This window comes from Ornithodoros turicata, chromosome 10, assembly GCF_037126465.1.
Source record: "Ornithodoros turicata isolate Travis chromosome 10, ASM3712646v1, whole genome shotgun sequence".
Classification (NCBI taxonomy): domain Eukaryota; kingdom Metazoa; phylum Arthropoda; class Arachnida; order Ixodida; family Argasidae; genus Ornithodoros; species Ornithodoros turicata.
The window spans coordinates 6,283,777-6,299,842 of NC_088210.1; the positions used below are offsets into that span (position 1 = coordinate 6,283,777).

The 16,066-nt window shown below is 47.0% G+C and overlaps 1 protein-coding gene across 1 annotated transcript; it reads right to left on the minus strand.

Moving 5' to 3' along the window:
• Positions 1-10,533: 10,533 nt before the first annotated feature.
• On the minus strand, positions 10,534-13,570 carry LOC135370551 (zinc finger protein 628-like). Its single transcript, XM_064604333.1, has 2 exons — positions 13,378-13,570; positions 10,534-10,727 (listed from the first exon to the last, which is right to left on the minus strand). The coding sequence occupies exons 1-2, from the start codon at positions 13,568-13,570 to the stop codon at positions 10,534-10,536; spliced, it is 387 nt and encodes a 128-aa protein (XP_064460403.1).
• Positions 13,571-16,066: the final 2,496 nt, after the last annotated feature.

Here is a 16,066-nt window from a genome sequence, read left to right on the forward strand (position 1 = left end):
TTCTCTGCACATTGAATCCGGAACACTAAAAGTCGCAATGCTCTTATGAGACGTCTGTGCAGTGAACACTGGCGAAGAAGTGTCCCTTCTACGTCGTTCCTGCGCAAGGTGGACCCAGATCTCCGTTTTTATATGCCGTCAGCGCTTCCTCGACCCATCACGTCGCTCATCTACAGGCTTCGCCTCAACGTGCCATACAGTGGACGACTTTTGTTTAAGCTCGGCATGGTCCCGTCCCCCAACTGCAGTCTGTGTGATGTAGTTGAGGACGTGGATCATATACTCCAAGACTGCCCGAGGTACAGTGCACACCGATGTACCCTTGTGTCGTCCCTGTCTCGCCTGGATAATCGGCCATACTCAGTGGCGGAGCCACGGGGGGGGGGGGGGGGGGGCTAGGGGGGGCTCGAGCCCCCCCCTACCTACCGACCCACGCGAATCGTGCAAATCCGAGGAGAAAATAATATATGGGGGGGGGGCAGTGTGACGATCGCGAAAGTTCTTGCAGTTTATGGCGGCTATCTAAGCAGCAGTCGTGAATGGTTTTCGAAGTATGAGCTTTTCAAAGTACTTACAAGCTCGTGACAGCACCTCATTGGACATGACAGCCTATACTATATGTAATCGTATTGTGAACGTCCAAATAAATTATTTTCATTCTTTTGTTCGTTTTGTTCAGCCGCATTTTGCGGTGTAGACAAGTATATGTGTGTTGTCGCACCCAGGAGCAGTGGGGGGGGGGGGGGGGCAAGTTTTCGTATCGAGCCCCCTTACCTTGGAGGTCTGGCTACGCCACTGGCCATACTCCACCGAAAAGGCTCTTGGGTGCTGGCCAGCAAATCAGCTCATACCTGCCATGCGCGCCCTTGTGCAATTTCTCGTCTCGACGGACCTCTTTGACACATTGTGACGCTCTTTGTTTTTAGTGCCTTGAGACTTCGCTTTTGGTGCCAAGCTAGGTGATGATGTTCTCATTTATTCTTTCAAAGCGTTTCAAAGCGTCGAGGTTAGTGTAGTTTCCCTTTCTTTTATTAATAACGCGTCCTGGAGTAGCCAGTCCCGAGTGGCTCGAGACTACCATCTCCATTTTTTCTTTTAAAATCAATCAATCAATCAATCGCAATGTAAAAATTTGTCAATCCAATTAGGATTCCTTAACTCAATTGTGAGCCAGACATGTACAAGATACTCAAAAATGTATTTAAGATAAAATAATAAATACTAACGTTAGAATGTAATTAAGGTAGAGTATAAATACATGAAAATTAAAATAATTAAGATAGAGTACAAAATACGTCAAAAAGTATTTGAAATACAGTTAAGATACTATTTATCCATGAACGCAAAAAGTCACCGATCACTGGTCAATGCGGCAAGTCGTCGCTATGTGACACGAATCACCAAAACCCCGCGCACTAGCGCAAGCCGCCGCTGTGTGACAGGAGTTATCTAAACACAAGTCCCAAAAAGATGACAAAGAGATACCACATAACTCCACTAAGTATATGTGACCGTTCTAGCAGGCAATTCTGACAATTCTAGCAGGTCCCCGCTCGGCGAGGTCAGAATTCGGCGTCACCGCGTCAGGGCACACATAATAGAACCCTCACTGGCCAAGGATTAGGACACACGGGGCAGGATCTCTGAATGAAGACTTCCAAGAAGGGCCAATGTTCAGGTCAAGTCCGAGGGACTTAGGAAATTTCCACTGAACCCACAAGCAGGATAATGGAAAGACGAGACACAGAAAGTTTGAGAGGGAGATCCAAAATATGTAATTAGAGTATTGAGTAGAAAATACCATAAAATGTGTTTTAAATAGAGTACAAATACACAAAACAAAAAGAATTGAGTAGAGTACCAAAATACCGCAAATTGTATTTAAAATACGGCATTTTAAATACAATACTCCAAATACGTACAAGTCTGCTCATTACCAATCAACCATGTAATGGTGTGGAACTAAAGTTGTCTTATAGATAAACGCAGCAGTCATTGGAAAAGCGATTCCTATAGAATATCATCAAGTTTCGAGGATTTATTGCGCAGTAGCTGAAGTTGCATTGTGGTACAGTTTTAAGCCAGTTAAGGAACTTGCTTTACCCTAGCTAATGTTACTGTTGGCAAAGGAACAGTGTCAGGGAAAGGGGGATGTAGCTGTGTAGGGCTTAGATGGGTGCTGCACAGACTCTGTGCACCTATAGCGTTTCTCATGATCGATAAGGTGATGCTCGCACAGGACGGAAGGTTCATGGAAAGAATGCTGGCGAGTTGGAATGTTCTCGATGGCATCACATGGTGTGTACTTACTCCTCTAGTAGCGGAGTCTTCCTCACCATGAGTTCTGACTGGCAGTGATGTGTGTCCAAGCGAACACACATTTCTGGCCCCACGCGTGGCCACTGCCCTTACAACTGACTAACTGGTTACACTAACTGGTCTAACTGGACTAACTGGTTACTTACACTGTTGGCATTCATGTAGGGTGAAAAGGGAGGGCAATATACATTTATTAAAGTGAAAGGTCTGTCAGGGTTGAAAAGGCACATCGGGCATCATTGCTGTTGCTGTCGCTCTTTTATAGACTTAAGCTGCACAGATGGTATCCTGTGGATCAAACAGATGGAATGTTCAGAATCTGACAGTCCACTGTCCCAGTAAACCATAAATACCCCAGGTACGTCCCACAAAGGTCGCACACGTCGCATGTGTTCGCTACGTATATGCGACGTTACCTGTACGTCCACGATGTGACTTCGAAAAGTGTCTTACTTTCTATATCCCTGGGACATTTGGTAGACGTAAAAAGAAAGGAGCAAGCGCGCGTTATTTATCGGAGATAGCTAGGACACGTGACCCTTAGTGGCATGACGTAAGCAAACGGGGGAAAATGTTTGGGTTTACTACTTTATTCACCAAGTAATCACATTATAGGCGGTAGCTTGAGTTAAAAACACGATATTTGCCAAGATGGTGTGTCAGGAACGTTCGCAGGTATACGCTGACGTCGTTTGCAGACTCACAAGTTAACTGCAAAGATGTCGTCACCGTTGCAAGCGTGATACGCAACGCTACACTTGATGAACGTCCTTCAACAATTTGTATTTCAGTATATGTTCACTGTGGTCTCTCGTGAAACCTGTGTACACGGTGGAAAGGAGAACAAGGGAGCCTGCATTTCATATGGTGAAAGGCGAAAGCACATTTAATAACTCGCGGTCTGCATTGGTCTTGGATTATGGCCGAAAGGTCGCCTTTTGTTTGATTAGCGCGTGCAGCATTCATTTGCTATAGCTAAACAAACTATTATCAAGTACAAATTGATTCCAAACAAAAATACCATTAATTTCAAAATATCCCAGGAACATCCAAATATCCACAATAGATGTCTATGCGACGGTTCTGGGATGTGAAAACAGTAGCAATCTTGCAGTCGCATGAATGTACTTTCTACGTAAACGGGCTCTCTGTGAAGCTCGCATGGATATCCAAACATCCAATATGCGATATCGCAGGATGTACCTGGGATGTATATGGTTTGCTGTGCCTAGTCACTCCTGAAAGGAAAAAGGCCACAAAACGAGATGATTTGTTCTTTCAACATATTGCATATGATTTTATATATGTTCAGACTGACGGCCACAATGCCAAGCTTGCTAGCACCTTTTCTTTTTTAATTTTCATATATATATATATATATGTGCTCCATACTGCACAATGATTCTCATCAGGGTTCCACGTAGCTTCACAATCTTTTAGTTTTCCTTTACATCGAGCCAAGACTGGATTGAAAATTGGTACGATGTTAATATAAGCAGCATACAAAAATATTTCCAAATTAGGTCCACATGAACAAAACTGCACAAAGAATTAAAAAAATGTGAAAACAAATGAAAGGATTGGGCCTATTAGAGAACAAAAAATACAGCACAAGTGTACAACATGGGGATGAAAACACACACACACACACATAACCAGTTCTTGAATTGCTTGACGACGGTATCGGGAAAGCAGTTCCACTACAATGACGTACGAAGGAGAAATGAATTCAGAAATGACTTCCTTGAGCATGATGGAATACCCACTTTCTACGGGTGATCGACACGATATGAGATATATGTAGCCTGTTGGAACAAAGATTCTATGAGCTGATTATTGTGAATGATAATAAATCTTGTCGAAACAAAGACTAGGTATTTTTCGACAAGTGCAATGTAGAAGCAGACTGAGGTTATGTTCCATAGCAGTAATACTGGCCTTGTAGTTACCATATATGAACAGGCAGCCTTGTTTTTGTTTTTTTACTATTTCTATTGAGTTTGAAATGTTGATGTGGTCGGTGTCCCACACAGAGCCGCGTATTCCAACTTAGGAAGGGCTTGTGATTTATACAGTCACTATAGTGTTAGTTGGAGTGGACGAAGAATTTCAGTGGTGTAACATGGAGCTTGAGATGCGTTGGTAGTGATTATGTTCAACATGAGGGATCCAGGAGAGGTTAGATGAAATGAAAATGCTGAGGGTATTTGTAAAGTGATACCCAGAGACCGTGGTGATACTGATTGGTTGTCTAACCGCAACGTCAAAATGACGTCTAGCTATTGTTGACAAGGCATCGCTAGGAGCGCCATATGCACGAAAGAGTGCGGTAGATATTTTGTCGATTTGTATGTATACGGAACTTTCAGCGCCAATAATATGGGCGCAAAGGTTTCACTGTTCCCTATACGAAATACAGCAGAACAAGGAAATGTGCACCCTGTATATACCTGTTTATTGCCCCTTTAAATACGTGAGGAGTCAAGAACAATGTAAAGAGACCTTGACAATGTTATTGAGGGTCGAATCATAGCAATAATGCAGTGTCCTTTGCTTGTTTTTGCAAATATATGCGGAGGAATGACGCAAGCATAGTCCCCCATTGAGCGGGATTAGTTGCGTGATCCGGTCGAGCCTGGCTCTTGGAAACATGCATGTTTGCCGGACGGGTCACCCCGCCGTGCTGGCGTCTCTGCTCGACCAGGCCCGGTGCAGAGCACATAGCCAATAACAAACCCGGGCCGGGTCAGGCGCCCGGGTAGGGCTCTAGCAGTAAGTAAGGCATGCGCAAATACATGTCAAGAGGAACTGAACTGTTCCGTTCAATGTAAGACTAGTCTAAGACTAAAAGTAGGTGAGTTGATGTGGAAGTCACGGAAACTCGACGGCCTATGCGGACGAATGAGACATGCACAGCAAATAAAAAAGGAAACTATCAGGGCCCACCGACATTCAGTGCGCCTATCAAAAAATACCCTCGAGATTTTTTTATATGTTGCATGCTAAGGTCGGTGGCATATGATGACGCAAACTGTATTTTTCCAAACAGACCTCCTCATTCCGAATTTTGCCTCCGAACATTGAAGATTTCGCTTAAAATGGCTACTTTACCAATTTTTAATACATTACCAACTATACCCTCAATTCTGACGATTTTTGTCCATGAGCAGCATCGCCAGAGCTACCAGTGAAAAAACATTCACGAAAATTCAGCACACCCAACAGGCGTAAACAAATCGCAAACCTATGCGAAAATTGCGGTGGAAGGTAAAAAGCGGGAATTTCGAAGCGTCGCTACAAACTTTCCGGCGACTGGTGGTTTTCAGAAGGAGCTGACTCTTTGACTGTGCCTGGAACGACAGCAGCTACAACTAGAACATAAATTATTTTGTCATGTGACATTATAGATAAGCAGGTGGTGCCACCATTACCAGTTCTAACGAATTGTATACTTACCTTATTCTGACCTCATCAGAAAACTGACTCGTCAGATAGATAAACCTCGTGGAGAGGTGAAAAAAAAGTTCCTGTATTTCACGTTAAGTTACATGTTCAGACAGAGAGAGCGAGAGCTCAACAGTTGGTCTACGTAACACACAAGGGAGAGAAGAAAGGTCACGTGGTACAGAGATCCAAAGCGTTGTACACAAACGGAAAGAGAAGAAAACTGAGCGAACCATAAACACACCGAAGCCACCCATATCTCGTCCAGCCAGACCGCTGTAACGCAACAGAGTTAAACCCGACACTTGTAGTGGTTATGGCCTGTGGAGTCAGACAGGGGTTCCTCGAGTTGTACCAACATCGGGGATCCCGCTTCAAGATGGGTGGCATGTTATGGTTCCGTCCAATCTGCCCTCCTCCCCCCCACCCCCGTGCACACCCTGACCGACATCATTTGGTATGAGTACAAGAAATTCACACGCCAAGAAGAGAGAGCAAAGAAACGAAACCCGTGCCTTGTAAGTGGCAGCACATACCTGAAGTTGGAGCTGGGATATTATACGACGCATAGGGAGCCACTTACTATCAGGGTTTACAAGTGCTTTTTCCTCTCTTTCTTTAGCCAGATGTCAAGTTCAAAGCAATGCTTCTTGGAAAATAAACGAGATGGCACCACCCCTGCTATAAAACCCCCGCGGAGGATTCCAGACCCGTCTTTCCGACTACTATATAAAAGAAACAAACCAGAGTTGACTATAGGAAAAAACTGCGCCCCTAGAAGCGCCGGTCTTTATTCTGGTTTATATCACAGTCAGCTTCGCTGGAAAGGACATCCTGCGGGTGATGGTTGTTCACCTTCCAGGGTCTGTACCCGCTGTGTCCACTGCCACGTCCTGAAAGGAGGTGTTAAGGATAATTTCTGATGAGTTGGGTGGGTTTCTAAAGGAGAGGTGGGCTGATCGACTCATGACAGTAAGTGGCTCCCTATGCATCGTATAATCCCAGCTCCAACTTCGGGTAAGTACCATTCGTTAGAACTGGTAATTATACTTCTGCATATGTCGCCACTTACTATCAGGGTTTACAAGTGCTTGTTTAAAGCTTCGATCAACTCTGAGATAGCACCTGAACCCCAAAGTTTGCTCTCGTGCTACCTGTCCTCCTGTAGAACCCAGCCTGCTGCCTGCCGAATTTCTGTTAGGGGAACCCCTTTTTCCTGAGCCCGGGAGGTCGCCGCTCCTCTGGTTAAGTGGGTCTTAAGGACTCAAGTGTCCACTCCGGCTAATTCCAAAAAACGCTTTACCAATTTGCAATAGTAGCCCGAGAAGCCGGTCTGAAAGGCTTCTGGGTTGTTAGAAGAAGCTGGGTGTAACTAGCACAGTGGGGGCGACAGGTACGATTCCAGACAACGTACTGGGCAAAGAACAGGTTCCTGTGGTAAAAAGGGAACAACGAGGGAAGGCCAAGGCTTGGAAGGACCAGATGTTTTCTGAGCCCTACAAGCCCCAGTTCCCAACCTGTCTCCTGGCGCTTAATACCCTCCACAGACACTAGGCGAAGGTCCGAACAGCGCCCTGCTGTAGACAAAGGCAGGAGCATCGTGAGCTTGTAGGTGAGGAGTCGCAAATCCAGAGAAGTATTAGGGCCCAATTAGGAGATGAAAGCAGTGACCACTTCGACCAACCACATAGCAGAGTATCTCGGGCGAGGAGGGTTGAGGTTGAAGACTCCTCGGAGTAACCTAGCAATCGATGGATGCTCTCCAAGTGGAAGTCCTTCGCAGGTGCGGAGAAATTGAGACAAGGCCGAGCGGTAGCAGCAAATGGTCCTGTAGGCTAGGTGTTCTGCAAAGTGCAAGTGGGCCAAGTTCAAGATTTGGGTCAAAGTTAGAGAAAAGGGATTAATCGCCCGTGCACCGCACCAGCTATCCCATTTTCGCCAGCAAGAGTCGTATGAAAGTTTAGTTCTCGTCCGCCATGCCGCGATGATAAGTTCGACAGCCCCCTCCGAAAGACTTGAATGTGAAGAGGGTTGCTGGAGAGATTCCATACTGCCAACCGGAGCCCCTGTCCCAGTAATTGGTGAGCCACACCCTGAGAGCTGGAAAGCAGGTTCGGGAGAGGTGGGATTAGGCGAGGAACCTCGCAAGCCAGTCGAAGGAGTGTTGGATACCATGGTTGGGATGGCCATACCGGAGCTACCAGTAGAAGTGACTTCCTCGTGCAACTTTATGAGACAACGGTTCACTAGACAGAAGGGAGGGAAGGCATACAGCCCTGACCCCGACCAATTCTGCATGAAGGTATCTACCCCGGCCGCCCCTGGGTCCGGCTTCCAACTGAAATAGCGAGGGACTTGAAAGTTCGAGGGGTCCACAAAGAGGTCTGTTTGAATCGGTCCCCAGAGGCGATTTATGCTCTCAAATACTGATGAAAGCAAGTTTCCAGCTGCTGCTGTCGAACTGAAAGCGTGATGCTTTGTCTGCCACAGTGTTCAATTTCCCTGGAATATGTTGTGCCTTCACTGTTAGACCTTGTTCCAGGCGCCATGACCATAGCTGAAGGGAGATGTTGTTCAAACGAGGTGAGCAAGAGCTCCCCATGCGGTTGATCGCTGCTACTGCTGCCCTGTTGTTTAACTGAAGGAGGAAGCACCCCTGGTCTGATGTCCTTGCTAACGTCCTCAAACCTAGAAATGCAGCCCTCAGTTCCAATTCGTTTATGTGGTAACCGACAAGTTCCTTGGGCCATTGCTGACCGACTACACGTCCCTGTGAGCAGGCCCCAACCGTGAAGGGAGCTGTCTGACTGAATAACCTGCACCACTGAACTCTCTTATAAATTCCGGTTCTGGCCTAGGGGAAGCACTCTGCTCCACCACTCCAGCTCCATCCTGGCCTCTGGTGTGAGCATAATTGTGCTCTCGTAGGACCCTTGTTTCAGGGTCCGATGTAGGAGGGACTGTAGGGACCGGAGATGGAGCGGGGCCTCTCGTATGGCCAGGGATGTTGCATTCAAACGGCCTATTACTCTGGCTAGGTGTCGAACTCCCCGAACTAGGTGTAGGACGACCCTGACAGGTCGTCCAGCTCCTGCTTTATCGCCAGCCCCTTCAGCCTCGGAAGGGATACTGCTACAGGTGTCGTGGAAAGCTCGAAGCGCAGGAAGACATTTCTGTGTTGGCGGGAGCTGAGATTTGGACTGGTGTACGATGAGACCCAGAGAGAGCAGGAGGTCCACTGCTAACTGAGCGAAGGACGATAGACGGGATGGGGACTGGTCCATCAACAGAATATGTCGTCAAGGTAAATAACCAGCCGGATGCCCTGTGTTCGCAGAAGGGCTACAACAGGCTTCATCATCTTGGTGAACATCCTTGGAGCTGAGCTTAGGCCAAAGGGAAGGACATTCCATTGATAGCAACTCCCCTAGAAAAGGAAGCAAAGCCACGGACGAAGCACTGCTGCTATTGGAACAGACAGATAAGCATCCTTGAGGTCCAATCGAACGAGGAAGTCGTCCTACAGAATAAGATCGTTTACTGTCTCCCAGCCCTCCATCTTGAAATGTTCGTGAACAATGGAAGTGTTCAGCTGTTTGAGATTTAGAATTGGGCGGGGGGGGGGGAGAATCCTTCCTTGGCACCAAAAAGGAAGGGGACAGAAAGAGTGCTTGGTGAAGTGGGATGATTGATATCGCCCCCTTCTGCACTAGCTCGGCGACTATGCCTTTCGCTCGCCTGGGAGGCCTGGACTCTGGGCTGGGCTGGGTGTGGGGGATTGAGGTGGAAGGTGAGAAAACTCCAAGTGATATCCTGCTACTGCCTGTAGTACCCACATGTCTTTCGTTACCTCCTTCCAAGCCTGAATGCGGTGAGCTAGTTTGCGCGCTGGCAAAGCTGAGCAGATTGAATGACTTACCTCTAGGGACGTCTTCCCTGGTGTCCTCATAGAGAGAGGGCCTCCCCTGAAAGGGCGGGTAGGGGTGCCGAAAACCGGACGAGCTGCTCTGTCCCAAGCGACCTCGCTTAGTGGGGGGGGGGCTCCTCTTCTGACGAGGCTTTCCTGGCTTCCCGGACCACCTTGCATGTTTCGTTCCTGGTCCGAAGTTGGTCCAGGAACCTTTGACCAAAAAGCTTATCGTAGCTTTCATCCTCCGGGGGAGCCTCACGTGCCACCAGGGTGCGTAGCTCCGGGGCTATCCGCTGGAGATGATTCCTCTGCGTTCCGCACCAAGTGTTGCGAAGAGCCTCCCCAGGTGTGAAAAGGTCGCCGCGACGTGGTCCGCCACCACCCTCCTGTCCACCCTGCCATGCTGATTCCCAGCTGTTCCCATCGAGGGGGATGTCTCTGAGCAGGCTTCCAGGAGTGCCACCAGCGGGCTAATGGCCGAAACAATGCCCACCTAAGCGTCCCGCAGCACTTGGTCCAGGTGACCCACGGCTGTGTCCGAGTCTCCCTCGGAGAAGAGACCCCGTTTCCTGTCCCGGGATGCCTCCCTTGCGAGGGCTTTCATTTCCAGGTTTAATTCTGGCACTACCAGAAATGGGAACTTGATGCGGGGCAATTCTGCCACCACCTTCCGGCATCGCTCTGAGCGTCCCCCTGCACTCCAGTGTACCCTCAAAAAGGTCTGGATTGCTGGGGATACCTCTCGCGGCCCAACCCCAGCAAGGCCAGCTAGCCACTGGTCCTCCCCGTGGGCCTGGGGGACTAAGCCCGTCATCGCCGGGGTTATGCTCCTCGGAGTGCAGGGGGACTCGTGCGGGGGATCAATCCGCCAGTGAGGGGCTGGCTGGTTCGCTGTCGTCCCCTTCCTCCTCTGACAGGTCAGCCGCAATGTTGTATTCTGCAACGGGCAGCAGTGGGATCCTCTCAACTAGACCTGCCACTGTCGCAGCCAGGCTCTCAACCATGGCCCTTAGGTCTGCCTCATGGCGTGGCGATCTTGGCGAGCCCATAATACCTGTCAAGGAAACGAACAAACAAAAAAGGAGGTGAGGGGAAAAGGAACCCTGCTTTCGGCCTGGGCCCGTTGGCTACACTGAGGAAGGCAATAAGGTGAAAGGTGTGCGGAAAACCCGGTGGTAAAGTTAGTTCCAACGACGGCTGTCCCCCGCGCGAGCTGCCATTCGAGCCGCCGAGGGAGGGCCCCTTGGGCCGTGATTCCTGGCTGAACTAAGGACTGGGAACCTGAGCGATGGGGGTCCACCGATCTGACTCAATAAAGTGCCCACAGTCCTAGGCCGGGGGCTATTTTAGCCTTCGTGCCTCTCGGCTGCGGCCGTGGTGACTGACCAATCGTGTCTAATAGTCTGAGCGATCGGGGTGAACCGATCTGACTCATTGGCATGTGCTAAACACCCCTGGGTCAAGGGCTATGTACCCCATGTGCTCCGGGCTGCATACAGTGGTGACCCGCCAACCAGGGCCTAGTTGCCTGAGCGACCGGGATCAACTGATCTGCCTCACTGGCGTGTGGTAAGCTCCCTTTGTGTGGTAGAAAATCGTCCCCGGTCAGGCAAGGCTTACGCAGCTCCAGAGCCTTCTGTTCAATGTAAGCAGCTAGCCAGCCAACGATAAATTATAACGTATTTTTTTCCCTTGGCTCCTGGGCCAGTCGGCATATCCACCTGCAATTTAAGGTTTTTTTTTCCTTGGCTCCTGGGCCGGTCGGCATCCACCTGCAATTTAAAGTTTTTTTTTCCCTTGGCTCCTGGGCCTGTCGGCATCCACCTGCGATTTAGAGTTCTTTTTTCTTCGTTTGGCTCCTGGGCCAGTCGGCATCCACCTGCGATTTAGAGTTTTTGTCTTCCCTTGGCTCCTGGGCCAGTCAGCATCCACCTGCAATTTGATAACTTTTATACTTTTATTTTCTAAAGTGATACGGAAGCATCATAAAATTAATTTAACGTTTCGAGAAGTACTATGATGTCAGAGTGTGTGCAGACTGGCAACACTGTTCCTCCATGGTAAATTCCACCTCAACAGCTCCCCCCCCCCCTCCCCCCCGCTGTTGCTAGGAAACGGACGCCTGAGTTTGTGGCGGCGTCAATTGTGTGCATTCTTTGGAAAACTTTGCGAAGAACATCATGCTTTCAGGCGGAATCTGTGTTTTGCATACTGAATCTGTCAACGATGCTGATTCCGAATAAATACAAAGAGCTTTTTTTTTTGTCTATCTTTTTGTAGTTTTATTTACGAAGGCAGAAAAATAGGCAATGTCAAGTTTCGTGGACGAGACTGCGCTTCTTCAGGTTTCACTTGTCAGGTTCTTCAGTTTTATTTAGATGAAATGTCTGTCGTGACGTTGGCATGCTATGGTTTGTAAACGTGAAACAATCTTTATACATATATATTCAGTAGTCACAAAACTTTGTATGACACTGTTTGAAACAGTGGTAGTAGCATAAACTTTGATTCATGGCACACGTCATGAAAATAGCAATGGAATGTCATAATGACTGTCAGTATAGTCACAAAACACCGTATGACACTGCTTAAAGCAGCGGTCATCCCATAAAATTGATACATGGCCCATGTCATGAAAATAGTCATAATGACTGTCAAGAGTCACAAAACACTGTATGTACACTCTTTAAAGCAGCAGTAGTCCCATAAAATCGATTCATGGCACAAATGAAAATAGTCATGGAATATGCCACAATGACCGTCAGTAGTCACAAAACATTGTATGACACTGTTTGAAATAGCAATAAATAGCAGTAGTAATTTGCGGTTTAACGGCGCTGGAGCGCGACACAAGAATGCCACGCGGATGAAGGAGAGAACACCCAACATGTTGTCTGTGTTCTTTCTTTTGGTGTGCATTCTTTTGCTGGCTGCCTTACATCACCATGCTAATTTACGTGTTTTCTCTCCAATAAGTGGCTTGTCCCTTTAATTATATATGGGATTTCATTTAAAAACAAGGTAGCAGAATGGAAGACAATCCTTGTTGTAAGCTATACAGCACTGATGTCTTTTCTATGAACATCGGACATCCTCTCGGAGAAAGCATGCAACTACAAGATGACTATATAATTACCTAAAATTCATTAATTATTGCTGTAATTATGAGATTTTGCAATATTCGAATTCTGGACGTTGCCAATCGTTCTGACTCCGCTAGTTAGCACTGTTTTCACAATCTAAGATGTTTTAAAGCTGAAGTTTCAATTTCCGGCGCATGTTTAAATATTTGAATTCTCTACGTCGCCAATCGCTCTAACTCTGTTAGCACGGCTTGATTCTTTGCAGAACAGAAACTGGAAGTTACTGTACACTGACGTATTGCCAGCTAGAGTACATGCCACGAAATTGGACTTAAAATAGGTGGCTGCAAATTTTTATTTTTTCAGGTAGACTCTCAGCATCATACAAGAAAGCATATGTGGCTGCGTTCATTAGCTCTAGCTTCCGTTCATGAGGTCAGCGTAAGGATAGCTGCTCTGTTTTTACCAGCCAACTGGACGAAGAATCAGAGGGGACCAGGTTGGACAGTCACTGATCTGCAATGTTCCTGCACTTGAGTCTATGCCTCTTTTCATGAGCACTCACGTGATGCTTCCTGCTCGCAGAATAATCGCAGTAGCTGCACTTGTAAGGTCTCTCACCCGTGTGAGTGCGTTCGTGGTTTTTAAGGTGAGAAGGGCGCGAAGCCACGTAGTCGCAGTAGCTGCACTTAAATGGTCTTTCCCCGGTGTGTGTACGTTCGTGCCGAAGGATTTTGTCCCTCTTAAATGTCGTGTAAGGACACACTTTACAAAGGTACTTTCTTTTCCCTTTGCTCACTACGAAGGATGGCATGGGTCCGTGTGCGCTGTAGTTTTCTTCTTGTACCGGTGTGCTTTCCTTTTGCCTCTTGGCCGTCGTAGAGGTTGCTCCTTGTTGCTCTTTGAAAAGAAGAGAAGGAGCTATTTAGCGTTACGTGCGACGGACATCATACTTGACATGAACGTGCAAGCACCCGTTTTAGTAGAAGGGAAAGATGCCATTGAAATAGCACGTGCTGCTTGCTTGAAATACGCAAATGGCAGGGGCGGACAATGACGAAAAATGGCATCGGGGAAAATCTCAAAACATCTCGGGAGCAGACGACTCACAAGGCATTTTTTTTTTCTTCAAGGGGCGGGAATACTGTGCGACCCGCACACAGCAAACCCTGGCGGCCCACCAGGAACTTTCCCTGAAAAGTGTGTGGCCAGTCTGCCCCTGGATGTACCAATGTGATGCTACCTCACAACCTCCAATTCATAGGAGACCACTGCAAATTCTCGTAAGAAATCCACAATCGTAAACACACGATACTAATTTAGCTCCATCGGCCTTGTTTCGTATACGAGCGCTAACAATACTGCAGGGTACTCGTACAATCCAACCATCACGATGTCTGTGATATGTATTTCTGTTTGCGTGTGGCCTGCAAAGGAGTGAGCAGAGATAACATCACCTAGCCAAGAGACCAGGTAGTGGTGGTACTGCTGAAAGAAGTCACCATTGTCGGCCTCAGGGGGGTGGGCAATCCGGGTAGGCTGACGTATTGCAAGGGCAAGGAAATATTGGAGCCGCCTTCTCATCTAGGTAGTGTTGGCAGAGCTCAAAATATTGGACACAATACAATAATGCAACATGGTAGTGGATTAGGCAATTACATATACAGGGTGCATCACGTAACACTGACCAGAATTGTCTTAAATTCGTGGTTTGTTTTTCTTTCGGAAAAGTCATTGAATGCATCTGTCCCCGATGGGGCCTACTCAAAGGTGGTGGTGTATCCGTATTTAGTGCAGCGGTTAATTAACTTTAATAATTAATCTTTACAATTAGTGAAAATAGTTGAGGAATCTCATCCGCTAGTTGAAACAACCACAGCATATTTCTGTGCTCTAGTAAAAAATATTAATAAACGAACAACTTTTGAGCGTTTTGCAGCCGTCTTTTTTTATCCCCTTCTCTGTGTCACCTTCTCTCAAATGACGTCAGACTGTTCCTCAAAACATGAGGCGCCCGTCAGTCCTGTGGAGTGAGTGTGAGAAGAAATAGTGATGCCATTTCTAAACCCACGTTATCGGTAAAACGACGCCGGTGGACAAATTTATTACTAGGTTGTATATACCACTTGTCTTTGTGAATATTCCCTCTCCTGTTTTGGTCCCATAGTGACTGACAGTATGTATAAATAAATAAATAATCTTGTAAGGTACAGGTTTGGACAGAAGCTTACGGAACATGCGAGCAGCGTACTTTTTCCCCGGTGCGACACCCCGAGAGGCTGCCAGAAGCCGGTGAGTTCACCTCCAAAGTTTGCTCTCCATAGATGCCGTACTTTCCGTAATATTCTTAGTTCTTCTTGTATCATGCAGAACAAGCCAGGTTGTTATTCTTACAGTGGCAAGCTCTGCCAAACTTGTAAATTTGCTATTCCCTGTGCTATTGCGCACAGCACAGCTTGCTACTTCATACTCAAAATCTACCAGTCCCTCCATTGTAATTCATCCAATGTATGTTATATACGATAGGCTTCAGACTTTTCGGATTTATCCGATAGACTCCGATAAACTCCCTCGGATGCTTTTGGGGAAAACATCGGATTGATCCGATAAACTCCGATTTTTTCAACGCCCAGGGTCGCTGGACGCATGAATGGCACAAAAGGAGGATACTACACACACTTGTCCCATCTGTTCTATGCATCCTCGACCCTAGTGACCGTTCTTGACCCTGGGTACAAGGCTAGTTTGGTTCTGTGTTCGTCACAGCTTCTACTTATTTTGAGTCTGGGCACCATTCACAATTTGTGCAAATACACTTTTTTGTACTTCAATAGTTCTGGGCATTAAAACATCCGTGCGTTACATAGTGTGGTCCCAGTCATTTTTGCAAATCTTTCCTCGCATTGTCTCTGCGATGACTGCTCCGCAATACTCCGAAATCGGCGCTGTTCATTTTTCAGACTTTTTAATCCTCCGAGAAACTCAGAGTTTCCAAAAAGTTGAAAACTCCGATAAACACCCTCCGAATTTTCCAAAATGAAAACTGCGAAAACTCGGAACCCTAGTTATATAATATTCTGCAGCAACTGCAATGTGCAGTACATTGAGAAAACCTCTAAACCTGTGAGAAAGAGATTCCACGCCCGTAAATTCGATATTCGTAACAACTGTCAACCTCCAGTATCTATCCACTTCAACCTTCCTCCTCACGACAACTTTGAAAAAGACTAGAAAATTACCATTATAGAATCCAGGTTCAGCACCGATAGCAAACGTAAAAATAACGAATCCTATCCGGTATCTAAATTCA